Raw genomic sequence first — 15786 nt, 5'->3', positions numbered from 1 at the left:
CTGGGCCTCTGCCGATGGGAGAGACGTTCCTGCAGGAAGGAGGTGACTCAGTGTCCAGGTCCCAGGACGCTGGTGGATGCCTCACCCAGACAGCAGCCCCACGTTCTGTCCTGCACGGACGTGGGCGCTGGTCTGAGGGGAGGCTCTGGCCACGCTCCTAGGTCCATCCTGATGCCAACTGCTCTCCAGCCCAGCTCCATTTCCGCAACCCAGGGAGCAGGCATGCTCCCAACTGGGGTTCGATGAGGCCTTCCTCTCTCAGAGTGACACTGCTGGCTTTCTCCCCAGCCTCTGCTCTCCCAAGGCCTTTTCTAAATCCAAAGTGTCAGGTCTGTCCAGAAGAGCTTGTCGCTCTGGCAAGCAGGGGGCACTGTGGGGCCAGCATTGACTGCTGTGAGGAGGGGGGAAGTCCCGGGAAGGGAGGTCTTGAATAGAGGGAAGCCAGGGAGAGAGGGCGGAGGAGCTGGACTTGACCACCTTCCAGGGGATCACTGCAAGTCTGTGAGTAAGGTTGTGACATGGCCTAATATGTGTTTTCCAATCCCTGTGGTGGCTGTAGGACGGTGTTCCCTGGGAGAGCGCGTGGGGAAGCAGGAATGGCTGCTCGGAGACCTTTGCTGCTCCTGATGGGGGATCCTGGCTTGCACTTTGAGTGGCCTTGGGGACAGTTTTGGGGACAGCCTGGAAGTGGCATCAGCAAGGTCCCTAGATCTGTAAGCCTGTCCCCCAATAGCACTCTGTTCTTTATCTGTCCAATATCCCTCCCGTCAGCTGGATGGAAGGCTCTGTGCGGCCAGGGCTCAATCGCGGCTCACTGGACATCTGTGGAATGGGTGGATGGCTGTTGGTGGCGTGAGGAAGGCCAGCTATGAGCCAGCCCACTGCTGTCACCTGGAGCTCTTGTCCTAGAACTAACTGCCTTCCTCTATGCTCCTCCCCATTCCTCCTGTCACTCATTCCACAGACAGTCCTGGGCACCGTGTGGGTGCCAGGCTCTGGTTTTGCGGAACTCTGAGTTGCACAGAGAAGACACCACCACTGAGCAGATGCTTGGAGAAATGAGGAAGGGCGCTACGGGGTGTGTGGACATCTGGGACCAGCAGGTGTCCTTGAGAGGGACAGCGCCAACCCAGACTTCCTGCAAGTGGGATCATATTGTCTGCAGCACCAGGTCACCACCACCCACACACACATGTGCCTGGGTACCAGGTGCACCGCAGACCCATCCATGCCCCGCTGGTCCCGGGGCCTCTGCTGCCAATGCTCTGAAGAGGCAGTTTTGCACAAGGGCCGAGCAGACCCTGCCCTGCATGTGTTCAAATCCCAGTCCAGGACTCACGCACTGGGCAACCTCGAGCCAGTCGATCTCCGGCGCCCATTTCGTCATCTACAAAGCAGAAATGACCTTCAGAACCCTTACCCAGGGGGTACCTATCATGAATGGGGGAGGTCCGGGTCCTGGCTTTTCATTTCTTCACCACAATAAAAATTAACTCAATATTTTCTCTCTTTTTCTTTTATGCTAGTATGTGCTAGCCAGTGGCAAACATGTTAAAAACTTCAGAGAAGAGGAGTTGTACCCATTCATTTCTCTGCAAAGCAGAAGACCCAACTGCTGCCTATCTGTTGTTTGCTCGTTTCAGCGGCAGAACACGTGAGACGGGCTGGTGGAACCGTGGAGCTGCATTGACACCAGAGGCGCAGTTGGAGGGCCGGGTTCTAAAGAGTGGGTAGGAGATAGTGGATGTCCTCTCTGGGGCTGGCAGAGGAATGGAGGGGTGGTGCTCAAATAAGTTTGTAAATATAATATACTGTATATGTTTGCTTGCTTATAGTTTGCATTGGGCGTGGGGGACAGGCTGTAAGCTGGCAAAGTCAATATAGCCTAAGGCTTAGTTTTAAGACTAAGCCTTTCCCGCCCTTTTAATACTAAGATCTTTTTCAAACTAAGCTTTTCCCCACACCCTTGACTTTTGCATGATGTGGGGTGGTGCACACTTATCAGAAATACCATTTATGTCTCAGATAAGTGACTTTGTATCGGAGACTACCTTATTTATATATTGGCTTAAAGGTTGTTTTTTTTTTATTTTTATTTATTCATTTTAGAGAGGACAGAGAGTGTGAGAGAGAGAGAGAGAGAGAGAAAGGGAGAAGGAGCAGGAAGCATCAACTCCCATATGTGCCTTAACCAGGCAAGCCCAGGGTTTTGAACCGGTGACCTCAGCATTCCTGGTCAACGCTTTATCCACTGTGCTACCACAGGTCAGGACAAAGGTTTTGATTTCTAAACCATAAAATGAGACAGACCAGAGGTTTTCTCTCGGTTCCTGAAACTAGATTTACAGGGAGGAAGCAGCCAAGATGGCGGAGTGCTGAAGGAGAAGCTAGTTTGTGCAGAAAGGAGATGGGGAACAGAGCTGAATAAGGCTGGTGAGGTAGAAACCTTTGATTCTAGGAAACTTAGATGAATCAATGGCTTTGGGAGCTATGAATGGAAAGGGAAGTGTTTCCCAACTGTGTGTATTTCTCGCCCACCAAGTGCAAGGTAGGATTAAAGATAATGGCCCACCAGTTCTTGGCTCCATTGTTTCATTACCGTCTGTCCGAATCAAATGCGAACCTGAACGGGCCAGGCGGCTGTGATGGTGGCTGTGGCTATTGGCCATGGGCTCACCTCCCTCTGAGTCAAGAGGGGGAGATGCTGGGCTCTGGGAAGACTACGGGGTGTTTAGGCATCAGAATGGGTTGGGCCATGGATACAGAGATGCACCTTGAGGCAGGGGTTGTAGAAATGTAAATGACAAAAAAAAAGAGGAGGGAGGGGGCTCTGTAATAAATAAGGGAAAGTCACCTCCCAGGGTGATCTGATCAGAAATTCCTAATCTGGCAGGTCTTGGTGGGTTGTCACGCCCCCAGTCTAAAGGGTTTATCTTCCCCTTAGGCAAGCCCTGTCCATTGCCTCTGTGCATCTAGGTTCCTGCGCCTTTGAAATACCCTCTCTTCTCGGCCTGACCTGTGGTGGCACAGTGGATAAAGCGTCGACCTGGAAATGCTGAGGTCGTCGGTTCGAAACCGTGGGCTTGCCTGGTCAAGGCACATATGGGAGTTGATGCTTCCTGCTCCTCCCCCTTCTCTCTGTCTCTCTCATCTCTCCCTCTCTTCTTTCTAAAATGAATAAAAAAATAAATAAAAAATAAATAAATAAAAAGAAATACCCTCTCTTCTCAGACACCTTGGAATCGTAACCGCCCCCAAGAGCACACAGAACCTCGTTAACTGACCAATAATCCAGTCACAGGGATTTCCTTGCGCTGCCTCCTCCCACTGTCAAGGAATTCTCTTTACATTCCTCCTTAAAATGGAATAAAATAACCCTGCCAACTGTCATTCTGGGAAGCGTTTTCTTTTAGTCTATTGGGATCTGGCTCCTAGCCGTGTCCTCTGTGTGGCTCAATAAACTCTGAGAGAAACTCTTGTGAAAGCTGTCCCCCAGCTTTGCACGTCCTTACACTGATAGGAAGCAGGTGGACGGAGGCTCAAACTGGAGAGCAGAGGTGGACGTGAGGAGTGGGTCAGGGGGGTCATTGAGGAGGTCCCGAAGGACCACTGTGCACTCGTTCACCCAGCCAGGGGTTACAAAGCACCAGCGAGGTACCAGGCGCTGTCTCTACAGTAGTGAAGGCTCACAACTGGGGCGGAGACAGAGGGCTGAGAAAGGCCACTCACAGGAAGACGATACAGGGTCAAATCCTCACAGCCAGAGGGAGCATTCAGGGATGTGCTGTTCTCAATCCGAGGGCGGCCATCACCTGGGGGTGGGGTGGACTGTGCCTCAGGGGACTCCTTTCTGTGCTGGGACAGCACCCCAGTTCATCCGGCAGGGGGTCCACCCTCACTCCCAAACGCTCACTGTAAGATTCCCCATCCCCAAACTCCTAAAAGGATTTGAGAGTTTGGAGGGGAGTTGGGGTGGGGGTGGCGCTTTCATGTCCTCTGAGCCCTCGGGTTCAGCGCAGCTCTGAGGAGGCAACAAGAGTCATGCAGAACTCCCTCCACGCTGTAACCACAGCTGACCATTCCGTGGAGTGTTCGAGATGTGCCTCATAGTCAGATTCATTTCTCTCATTGGACCAGAGCCTCCTGGGAGGTAGGTACCAAGTTGTGAGAACTTGGAGTCCTGTGACCTCTCTGGGCCTCCGTTTCCGCTCCCAGGAAACCAGGGAGTAGAATATAAGGGTCCTTCCACTTTCTTCTAAGGTTCCACCTTCTGCACATACGTGACACCCCACGGTGTCGAAGAGCTTTAATTGTAGGATGGACAAAAAAGGAACCTGGGGGTGCGGCGGAGGAGCGGGAACCCTAAAACACAGACCATGATTCTGAGGGCCCCTCGATGGGCTGGATATAAAAGTCAGGGGGGCTGGGAGCGTCCACAGCTGCCTGTTGCCTGGCAGGTCTGATCACAGGAAGTCCCTCCAGCTGGTTCTGCCTGTGTTCCAGGGGGTGGGGGTGAGCGGTCTCAGAAGCGTGGGACAGGGTGCAGGCGTGGGGGAGGGACTGGGATGGCATGCTCCCGCAGGGACAAGGCACATAGCGGTGGTCTAAGGAAGGACGAAGTATAAGTGCTCTCTCCCAGGCCAGCCTTGGGCGGGAGCCATCTCTGCTTCAGCTGCTCGTAGAGTCCATAATTCGTTGGGGGAGCTGCAAGAGAAAGCAGGTCCTGGTGAAACAGGACTCAGGGGACGCTGCCGCCCGACAGGCCAGCAGTGGGTGGCGGGGACCCTGGGGGTGTCCCCAGGCTGTGGGATCAGGGACTGGGCTGGCTGGCAGTGCGCCGGAGGGAAGGCAGGCTTGCAGGCCAGTGTTGGCTGGGCCAGCCTCCCAGCAGCCTCAGGCTGGGGCCGCACTCCCTGTGTACTCAGGAGGGACCAGGATCCCTGGCGGGGACCTCGGAAAAGTCAGCCCCATGACCTGGTTGCTCTTGGGTAACTGTCCCAACCCAGTAGGGAAGGGAGCAGTGCGGGCTTGTGAGATGAAGAAACCCTTGCAAAAGTAATAACGCAGAGTGACAAGCAGACTGCTCTCTGACCTCTGTCCCTTTGCATCAAAAGGTAAGACTGCAGAGCTGGGTGCCCAGGGCAGACGTAGCTTTAAAACAATTCAGTTCATGGTCCTCTCCCACGTCAAGCCCTCCAAAGCCTCGGTGCTGTGGGAAGGTCAAATTCCGCACTTCTGCCTGTGGCCCGGGAGCCCTGTGGGCTCTTCCTCTGCTCCTGTCCTGGAGCTCTTTCGCAGGCTGCTGCTGCCGTGGAATGCTCTTCCCCCCAATCCCTGCATGGCTCCCTCCTTCTCAGCTCAATGATGTACCCGGAAAGACACGCCCTCCTCAGCCCTCCCAGAAGAGGGAGGCCCACGGTGACCCACCTCACTCTCTATCCTTACCCGTTTTCTTTCCTTCATAGCACATCTCCCAGCCCCCAAATAATCTCATTTACTGGATCTCAGGTTATCTTATTCCTTAATGGCGTCTTATCTGTCACCCGACTGGAACGTCAACTCCCCGAGAGCAGGAGTTCCTCCCGGTTTGTCTCACCTATGTCTCTGGATGCTGTCCCAGGGCCCAGCGCCCAGGACATAGTACTATTTATGAAATGAATGACTGGTCCAAGTGTGCAGTGACACCTGTCACTGCTGCCACCTGTGCTTCAGGTGAACCCGCTGCCCAGTGCACAGAAGAAGGCTTCATCACACAGCCAGCCTCATCCCGGCGTCCACCAGAAAGGGCAGGTCGCAGCCCTGGGGGCAGATAGGACTCTCCCCTCCCCCATCATCTCATTCTAGGCTCTCCAGGAGCCCAGATGTCCCCGTGAGTCTTTCTGTGTGAGCCAGGCACCCCTCAGCCCTGGGCAGGTGTGTGCAGACCCCTTACCGCCCAATACAGGGGGGATTCCAGAATTATAAATATACCCAGAAGGGGGAAGTCGGCTTTCTCCGGTAGCCACAGCAAATTCTGTCTGTCCCAGGCGCGGCGTGAGGGCAGGCCCGGGTTATAAGCATGTCGGTTGTAATGGTCGTCGTACGTGCTGATCAGATAGCGGCGCGAGGGCTCCTGGTGGTGGGTGATCAGGTGTTTGTACGGGAGCCCCTGGAAGGACAGACACAATGGGCGGGTTACTGACCGGAGCGAGGCATCGCCTGGCCGTGGACGGACCTAGATGTTGCTTGCCATGGAGGTCCGCGGCGTGATTGGCCAGGGGGCCTCCACAGGCTGCCGGTGGGTGTGGCTGTGTGGACCCACCAAACAGGAAACACACTTCTCTCCCACCCATCCCGACAAGGCTCACCACAAACACATGTCTCAGCTTAGGGGCCACCAGCCTCTGCCGAGTCAATGAACTATTGGGGGTGCATTAACATGACAGTCAGGGCCCCCTGCTAAACAGGGGGAGTCGGTGCCACCTCATTGCACGTCCCTGTGATCTGAAGACAGACCCTTTCGTTCGTCTCAAGTACCATCGCAGTGCCTACCGCCAGGGCGAGAGAAAGACGCCAACCACGGAGCCAGCGGGACACGTGCACCTTGTATTCCATCGGTTACTAGGGGGAGGGTCAGGGAACGCTCAGCTCCGTTGTACAGCCGCCTCCTGCAAAGGATTTAGGGCAACGTCAGCTGGAAGATCACGGAGGGGTTTCTTTGGCAGGTAGATGTTTACAGGGAGAAGAAAGCCTTGTTCTCCTTGCTCTGGGACAAGGGCCTGAATCAGTGCTTTTCCTAAGAAAATCCTCTTGGCCCCGGGACGGGGATCCTGGGGGGACGGGGCTGATTTACAGGGGAGGATAATGTGATTTTCATGCCCGACCTCCTGTCTGGAGCAGACAGGGAGGTCTGTGTCTGCGATGCTCTGGAAGTCCTGGCTGCACCCAATGTTTCAAGTGGCAGTTCCATAAATAAGTCAGATCACAGTGCCACAGGCAGATGGGGGGGGGGGTATGGGCACAGGCATTAAGCAGGAGCTTCCAAGGTCTCCATCACCAGGTGCCCAGAGCATTTCCAATGCCAGGGAAAGCAAGTTGAAGAGGTTCCCATCAGCCGAGGGGGGCTGAAGAGGAGAGAGGCCAAGAGGGGTCTTCTTGCTGTGTCTCTTGGTTTGGGGCCCGGCCCGGCTGTCTTGATTATATTCCCAGGACTCTTGTTTTCCTCAAGTATGGTCAGGAGACAGACACAGAGACAACTGCCTTTAAAAGAAGAGCTTACAGGTCCCAAAAGGAGGGTGCACGCCCCACCAGGCAGGGCCACACGGGGAAGCACCCGGGTTGGTCAGAAGGCAGAAGAAGAGAGAGTATCGCCCAGAGAATAAGCAAGGCTGGGTAGGCACGTTTGAGAAGTTTAGGATTGCCCAGTTTCAATAATTTCAGAGGGCCTCTGGTTGTGGGCCCCTGCCCCTGGAGCAACTTAAGGCGGGGGTGGGGTATTGAGTTTGTGTGTGAGTGTTAGATGCAGGAGGCGGTGGTTGGGGCTGTGGGCTCTAGGCTGTGGGTTTGCATCTGAGAGGCATGATGACAGGCCAGCTGTTGGCTGTCTCTAGGAATTAGCTGGCCCAGGGAAGGCGGTGTCTCTGGGATTAGCAAGGCCCCTACCATAGCAAAGCATCGTAAAGTGGAGAAAATAGAGGATATGATTAATACACCTGCCTGGGAGAAAAGCACAAGAAGGAGAGCCTCCCCAGGTGGGGAGGGAATGATAACCTCATCTATCCAAGGTCAGTTTGAAGAGCCATTAGTATTCACCTAAGAAGGGTCCTGTCAAGCGCGCGTGTGCGTGTGTGCATGCGTGTGCGTGTGTGCGTGTGTGCATGCGTGTGCGTGTGTGTGTGGCCGGGGGAGTGCAGAACGAGGCACAAAGAGCTGATGGAGTGGAAGCAGCCACACAAGCAAGCCATTCGAACAGAGTCTATAGGAACGAATGTCCAATTGCTTGGTTCCACTTTGTGTGTCTTTTGGGGGAGGGAGACTTGTCTTAATTTTAATAGCTGTATATATGTGTGGCTATCCCTCCGTCAGGGTTTGTAATGGGCCCTCAGGACTTAAAGAAACAGCACCAGTTGGATCAGTGGTAGAGCATCAGCCCAGCAGGTGGATGTCCCAGGTTCAATTCCCGGTCAGGGCACACAGGAGAAACAACCATCTGCTTCTCTACCCCTCCCCCTCCCCTTCTCTCTCTTTTTCTCTCTCCTCCTTTCCTGCAGCCATAGCTCGATTGGTTCAAGCACATCGGTCCCAGGTGCTGAGGATGGCTTCGTGGAGCCTCTGCCTCAGGTGTAAAAAATAGCTTGGTTGCAAGCATGGCCCCAGATGGGCAGAGCATCGCCCCCGATTAGGGTTGCCAGGTGGATCCAGTCAGGGCACATGCAGGAGTCTGTCTCTCTGTCTCCACTCCTCTCCCTTGAGAAAGAAGAGAGGGGATAAAAAGGGCAGCTAGTGTGCACTGAGGATGAGGCTAAGTGCCACGTGCCTTGTGTGCATGGATAGCTGGTGACTAGAAGCCCCAGATCGTGGGTTCTAAATTTTGCTTCCTTATGTTACCACGCACTTGTGTCTTCAGTACACACTAATGGTAAAGTCGGCAGCCCCTGAGCAGCAGCGTGGTCTGAGGATGCCAGCACAACCAGGGATGCCAGCACGACCAGGGGTGCCAGCATAGAGCTGAAACGCTGGCACAAATCCCCAAGCGCAGAAGCCAAGTCCAGCAAATGACGAAGGGGCATCTCAGGAACGTCCTTGCTGAATTTTTAGAGTAGTCACCTGCATAGTCTCTTACCAACCAGCGGCACTGCGGCCACCTGCACGGTCCCTTACCAACCAGCAGCACTGCGGCCACCTGCACGGTCCCTTACCAACCAGCGGCACTGCGGCCACCTGCACGGTCCCTTACCAACCAGCGGCACTGCGGCCACCTGCATAGTCTCTTACCAACCAGTGGCACTGCAGCCACCTGCACGGTCCCTTACCAACCAGCGGCACTGCCTCAGACAAGACACTCACCGTGCCTGGGCAGCTTTTATGGGAAAATGAGAGTGCTGAGCTGAACAATCTCTTCCAACCCATTCTGACAGCTGTCCAGTGCTCATGCTGTGCCCCCGGGGCCCTGCTTTGGCAGGTGTTAGGGTCAGGTAGGGGAGGTGGGAGGGGGGTGTCCTGAGGTTGCTGTTCCCTGCTCCCCGCTCGGCAGGCCTGGAACAAGACATACCACAGACACCCAGGGAAGGAGAGGGCCATGAATGGTCCTTGACGTTTTATACAAAAGAACAAGAAGCTGGGGCTTCGGTGACACAAAACGCTGTCGTCTAAACATCACCGCTATTTGCTTTTGGCGTACCTTCTGTCATTCCTCACTGTCGTCCCCATTAGCCATGTCTGTCTGTTTGTCTCCTACACCCTTTGTCTGTATCCTGCGGGAGAAGTGCATGGGAATGGGAACAATGGTGCAGGGAAGTGCTGGGATACAGGGCTGGGTTCGCCACCAGCTGCAGACTGGACAGAACTCTGCTTGTCGGGTCATAAAGGTGAGTGCCCCGGGCAGCGCCAGGGCAGGGGAGGGTACTGAAGACCCTACTCCTGTATTCCTAGGAGGGAACTGGGCCGAGAAGAAGCTGGCTGCTGGGGACCTTCTGAGCCTCGGGAAGGGTTCCGGCCTGAGCCTGGGGCCCTCACCCCCTCTTACCTCAATCCTCTTCTTCCCATACCACCTGGCGATCTGGTCCGGTCGATGGCCAGGGAAGGGCACATACTCTTTCCTGTAAACGCTCTCAGGTGATTTCTCAGTGTCTTTGGTGAACTGGAAAAAATCAAATATTCAAAACAACTGTAACGTCCCTTCTCCAACTTCTGCTGCAAGCCCTTGCCTCCTGGGCCATCAGAAGCTGGGCGGAGAAAGGGTCAGCTGGGAGCCCAGGGCATCCTTCATAACTCAGGCTTCATTTTGCCCCCTCCCTTCCAGGGTTTGGAAAGCAGCGTGCACCCCGCCTCCCAGGACCCCTCGGGAAAGCTGATGGTGGGGTAGCCCGACCACTTCTCATGGTCGGCACCTGCTTCCTCTGTCGTCTTCCCTCTCCCCGCTCCTCCTTCCTGCTTCTCTTCCCTTTCTTTTACTTCTTTGTTCTCACCCTTTCCAACTCACTCTTTTCTCCCTAGTATATGATATTGTAAAACTTAAGTGTGGCAACATACGCATAATGAAATTTACCGTGTTAACCATGGTTAAATGCACAGTTCAGTGGCATTTAAGAACATTCACATTATTGTGTAACCACCACCACCACCCATTTCCAGGACGTTTTCATCATCTCAAACTGAAACTGTACACATTCAACAACTCCCCTATCTCCCCGCCCCCAGCCCCGGCACCCGCCACTCCGCTGGGGACCTCATGTAAGTGGAATCATACGGTATTTGTCCTCTGATGACTGACTTATCTCACTTAGCATAGTGTCTCCAAGGTTCATCTGCACTGTAGCATGTGTCAGAATTTTTTTCCTTTTAAAGGCTGAGTAATATTCCATTGTATGTATGCACCACATTTTGCTTACCCATTTATCCATTGTTGAATTACTTCTACCCTTTGGCTACTATGAATAATGTTGTTGTGAACATGGATGCACAGATATCTGTCTTCAAGATCATGGTTTCAATTTTAGGGGGTCTAGACCCAAAAGTGGAATTCCTGGGTCATGTGGTAATTCTACGTTTTATTTCTTTTTTTTTTTTTTTTTTTTTTTTTTGGATTTTTCTGAAGCTGGAAATGGGGAGAGACAGTCAGACAGACTCCGGCATGCGCCTGACCGGGATCCACCCGGCACACCCACCAGGGATGAGGCTCTGCCCACCAGGGGGTGATGCTCTGCCCCTCTGGGGCGTCGCTCTGTTGCGACCAGAGCCACTCTAGCACCTGGGGCAGAGGCCAAGGAGCCATCCCCAGTGCCCGGGCCATCTTTGCTCCAATGGAGCCTCGGCTATGGGAGGGGAAGAGAGAGACAGAGAGGAAGGAGAGGGGGAGGGGTGGAGAAGCAGATGGGTGCTTCTCCTGTGTGCCCTGGCCGGGAATCGAACCCGGGACCCTTGCACGCCAGGCCGACGCTCTACCACTGAGCCAACCAGCCAGGGCTCTATGTTTTATTTCTTGAGGAAGTGGCATACTATCTACCACGGTGGCTGTACCATTTACATTCCCAGCAACAATGCGCAATGGCTCTGATTGCTCCACATCCTCCCAACACTTGTACTTTTCTGGGTTTTTTCTTTTTTTAAGGAATAGTCATTCTAATGGGTGTGAAGTGGTGTCTCATTATGGTTTTGATTTGCTTTTCCCTAATAATGTGATGTGGAGCATCTTTTCATGTACTTATTGGTCATTTGTTTATTCTCTTTGAAGAAATGTCTGTTCAAGTTCTTTACCAATTTTTAATCAAGTTTTTGTTGTTGTTGAGTTGTAGGACTTCTTTATATACTCTGGATGGTATTTCTTTATTACATAGAAGATTTGCAAATATTTTCTCCCATTTTGTGAGTTGCTTTTTCACTTTGTTGATAGTGTTCTTTGATGCCTGAGAGTGTTTAATGTTGATGAAGTTCAATACATCTATTTTTTCTTTTGCTGACAAAGTTTTTGGTGTCATAGCTAAAAAACGGCTGCCAAATTCAATGTCATGAATCTTTTCTCCCATGTTTTCTTCTCCTTGCTTTATAGTTTTAGGTCTTTGATCCATTTTTATTTACTGTTTGTATATGGTAAAAAGTAAGGGTCCAACTTTACTCTTCTGCATGTGGCTATTAGTTTTCCCAATACCATTTATTGAAAAGATAGTTTTTATTCCATTGAGTGGTCTTGGCATCCTTGTTTATTTTATTTTATTTTTTGTGGCAGAGACAGAGAGAGTCAGAGAGAGGGACAGATAGGGACAGACGAACAGAAAGGAAGAGAAATGAGAAACATCAGTTCTTCATTGCGGCTCTTTAGTTGTTCATTGATTGATTTCTCATATGTGCCTTGACCGGGGGCTACAGCAGACCAAGTGACCCCTTGCTCAATTCAGCGACCTTGGTTCTAAGCTGGTGAGCCTTGCTCAAACCAGATGAGCCCACGCTCAAGCTGGCGACCTCAGGGTCTCGAACCTGGGTCCTCCACATCCCAGTCCAATCCTCTATTCACTGCGCCACCACCTGGTCAGGCTTGGCATCCTTGTTTAAACGATCTGATTATATATGGGAGGATTTATTTCTGGGCTCTTTATTCTACTTCATTGGTTTATATATCTACCTTTGTACCAGTATCCCACTATTTTGATTTCTATAGCTTTGTAATAAGTTTTGAAATTAGAGAATGTGAATTCTCCAACATTGTTCTTCTTTTCAGATTTGTTTGGCTATTCAGAGCTTCTTGAGATTTCCAATGATTTTTAGGGTGGAGTTTTAAATTTGTGCCAAAAAATAAAATAAAAATCTCTCATAGAGGTTGCATTGAATCTGTAGCTAATTTTGGGTAGCATTGGCATCTTAATATTGTCTTCCAATCCATGAACACAAGAATGTTGCTCCATATATTGCTGTCTTATTTCTTTCAACTTGTGTCTAGTGTATAAGTCTTTTGCCTTCATTGTTAAGTTTATTCCTAAGTATTTTATTCTTTTTGATGCTATGATAAATAGAACTGTCTCCCTAAGTTCTTTCTTTAGATTGTTCGTGGTTGCTGTATAGAAATGCAACTGATTTTTGCATGTTAATTTTGTATCCTGCTTGCCTGACCAGGTGGTGGCACAATGGATAGAGCGTCAGACTGGGATGCATAGGACCCAGGTTCGAGACCCTGAGGTTGTCATCTTGAGCGCACTCTCATCTGGTTTGAGCAAAGTTCACCAGCTTGGACCCAGGGTCGCTGGCTTGAGCAAGGGGTTACTCCATCTGCTGAAGGCCTACGGTCAAGGCACATATGAGAAAGCAATGAATGAACAACTAAGGTGTCGCAATGTGCAACGAAAAACTAATGATTGATGCTTCTCATCTCTCTCCGTTCCTGTCTGTCTGTCCCTATCTCTGGATGTCTGTGTAAAAAAAACAAAAAAAAATTTATATCCTGCAACTTTGCTGAATTTATTAGTTTTAACGGGTGTGTGTATGTGGTCTTTAGGGTTTGGCACCTATAAGACCATGTCATATAGAGATCATTTTGCTTCTTTCTATCCAGTTCTATAATTTTCATTTCTTTTCTTGCTCTGGCTAGAACTTTTCATACAATGTTGAATAGAAGTGGCAAAAGCAGGCACCCTGCCTGACCAGGTGGTGGCGCAGTGGATAGAGCGTTGGTCGGGGATACAGAGGACCCAGGTTTGAGACCCTGAAGTCGCCAGCTTGAGTGCAGACTCATCTGGTTTGAGCAAAGCTCACCAGCTTGGACCCAAGGTTGCTGGCTTGAGCAAGGGGTTACTTGGTCTGCTGAAGGCCCACGGTCAAGGCACATATGAGAAAGCAATCAACGGACAACTAGGGTGTTGCGACGCGCAATGAAAAACTAATGATTGATGCTTCTCATCTCTCTCCGTTCCTATCTGTCTGTCCCTATCTATCCCTCTCGCTGTCTTTGTAAAAAAAAAAAAAAGCAAAAAAGCAGGCACCCTTGTTTTTTGTTGTTGTTGTTGTTGTTGTTGTTTGTATTTTTCTGAAGCCGGAAACGGGGAGAGACTGTCAGACAGACTCCGGCATGCACCCAACTGGGATCCACCCGGCACGCCCACCAGGGCCGACGCTCTGCCCACCAGTGGGCGTCGCTCTGCCACAATCAGAGCCATTCTAGCACCTGAAGCAGAGGCCACAGAGCCATCCTCAGCGCCCGGGCAAACTTTGCTCCAATGGAGCCTCAGCTGTGAGAGGGGAAGAGAGAGACAGAGAGGAAGGGGAGGGGGAGTGGTGGAGAAGCAGATGGGCACCTCTCCTGTGTGCCCTGGCCGGGAATCGAAACTGAGACCCCTGCATGCCAGGCCGACGCTCTACCACTGAGCCAACCGGCCAGGGCCTCTTTTTGAATTTTTAAGGCAACTGTGTTTTCCTTTTTTTAGTCTGTCGGTGTGGTGAAGTACACCGATAGACTTTTCAGAGGTTGTTTTGTATTTCTGAAATGAACTTCACTTGATTGTGATAGAGTACTTTTTAATACATTGTTGGCTACAGTTGGTCGAAGTGAGAATTTTTGCCAGATTGGCCTATAATTTATTTTCCTTACAGTGTTCTTATTCGGTTAGAAACACAGGGTACAGCTGGCCTCACAAAATCAATTGCAGAGCTTCCCCCATTGTATATTATCTGGACCGCTTTATGTAAAACAGGAATTGCCCGAATGTGTGGAAAACCACATGGAAATGGAGCTTTGGGGGTGGGCGGTCTCTTTGATTACCATTTCAATATTTTTTTATTTGTCTTTTCCAGAATTTGTTTCTTCTTGCACAAATTTTGTCATTTCATATTTCTCGAAAAATTTATCCTTTGGTCTTGGTTTTCAAGTTTATTATAACATATTGTTAATATCTTAATTACATTGCCTGACTGGTGGTGGCCCAGTGAATAGAGCATCGACTTGAGATACTGAGGCTCCAGGTTCAAAACCCCAAGGGCACCAGCTTGAGCAGGTGAGTGCGGGATTATTGACATAATCCCAAGGTCACTGGCTTGAGCCCAAAGGTCACTGGCTTGAGCAAGAGGTCACTGGATCGGCTGGAGCTCCCTGGTCAAGGCACATAGGAGAAAGCAATCAGTGAACAACTAAGGTGCCGCATCTATGAGCTGATGCTTCTCATCTCTCTCCTTTCCTGTTTCTCTCTCTCTCTCTCTCTCTCTTGCTCTCTCTCAAATAAATAAATAAATAAGTTATCTTTACAGCTCTAAAATTTTATTCTAAATATTTAATTTATTTATTCATTTTAGAGAGGGAGAGAAGGGTGGGAGGAGCTAGAAGCATCAACTCCCATATGTGCCTTGACCAGGCAAGCCCAGGGTTTCGAACCAGTGACCTCAGCATTTCCAGGTCAACGCTTTATCCCCTGCGCCACCACAGGTCAGTATTCTAAATATTTTTAAAGAAGGAACAATTCTTGGTCATTGATCTTTAAAATCAGTTTTAAATTTTGTTGTGAGGCTCTAAACCAAGTACTAACTTCCCTTCATTGTTGCAAAAGGCAACTTATATCTTTTTTTTTTTTTTTCTTTTCTGAAGCTGGAAACGGGGAGAGACAGTCAGACAGACTCCCGCATGCGCCCGACCGGATCCACCCGGCACGCCCACCAGGGGCGACGCTCTGCCCACCAGGGGGCGATGCTCTGCCCCTCCGGGGCGTCGCTTTGCCGCCACCAGAGCCACTCTAGCGCCTGGGGCAGAGGCCAAGGAGCCATCCCCAGCTCCCGGGCCATCCTTGCTCCAATGGAGCCTTGGCTGCGGGAAGGGAAGAGAGAGACAGAGAGGAAGGAGGGGGTAGGGGGTGGAGAAGCAAATGGGCAGCTCTCCTATGTGCCCTGGCCGGGAATCGAACCCGGGTCCCCTGCACGCCAGGCCAACGCTCTACCGCTGAGCCAACCGGCCAGGGCAGCAACTTATATCTTTAATATTTGCATAAAGCACAACACAAATATTTATACTTAAATAGCTAATTAATAGATTTTTTAAAAATACAAATATGGCCCTGCCTGCAATGCCCTGGGATACCAGCAGGTGGCATACATATCCTGAGACTTGGAAATATTTTT

General features: G+C 51.1%; 1 protein-coding gene across 1 annotated transcript; it reads right to left on the bottom strand.

Annotated features, from left to right (window-relative positions):
* Positions 1-4522: 4522 nt before the first annotated feature.
* On the bottom strand, positions 4523-10258 carry LOC136398268 (cilia- and flagella-associated protein 107-like). The gene is made up of 4 exons (XM_066372627.1): positions 10247-10258; positions 9725-9838; positions 5971-6148; positions 4523-4704 (listed from the first exon to the last, which is right to left on the bottom strand). Exons 1-4 carry the CDS (start codon positions 10256-10258, stop codon positions 4523-4525), a joined length of 486 nt encoding a protein of 161 aa, XP_066228724.1.
* Positions 10259-15786: the final 5528 nt, after the last annotated feature.

The sequence above is a fragment of the Saccopteryx leptura genome, chromosome 3 (genome assembly GCF_036850995.1).
Source record: "Saccopteryx leptura isolate mSacLep1 chromosome 3, mSacLep1_pri_phased_curated, whole genome shotgun sequence".
Classification (NCBI taxonomy): Eukaryota; Metazoa; Chordata; class Mammalia; order Chiroptera; family Emballonuridae; genus Saccopteryx; species Saccopteryx leptura.
This window is presented reverse-complemented; position numbering and strand designations above follow the sequence as displayed.

Excerpts from the sequence above, each read along its gene's own strand:
- LOC136398268 (XM_066372627.1), bottom strand. Across the intron at positions 6,149-9,724 it reads ATGGGAAGAAGAGGATTGAG|GGGCTCCCGTACAAACACCT; the intron begins GTAAGAGGGGGT and ends CTGTCCTTCCAG. Across the intron at positions 4,705-5,970 it reads AGCCGACTTCCCCCTTCTGG|CTCCCCCAACGAATTATGGA; the intron begins GTATATTTATAA and ends TTTCTCTTGCAG.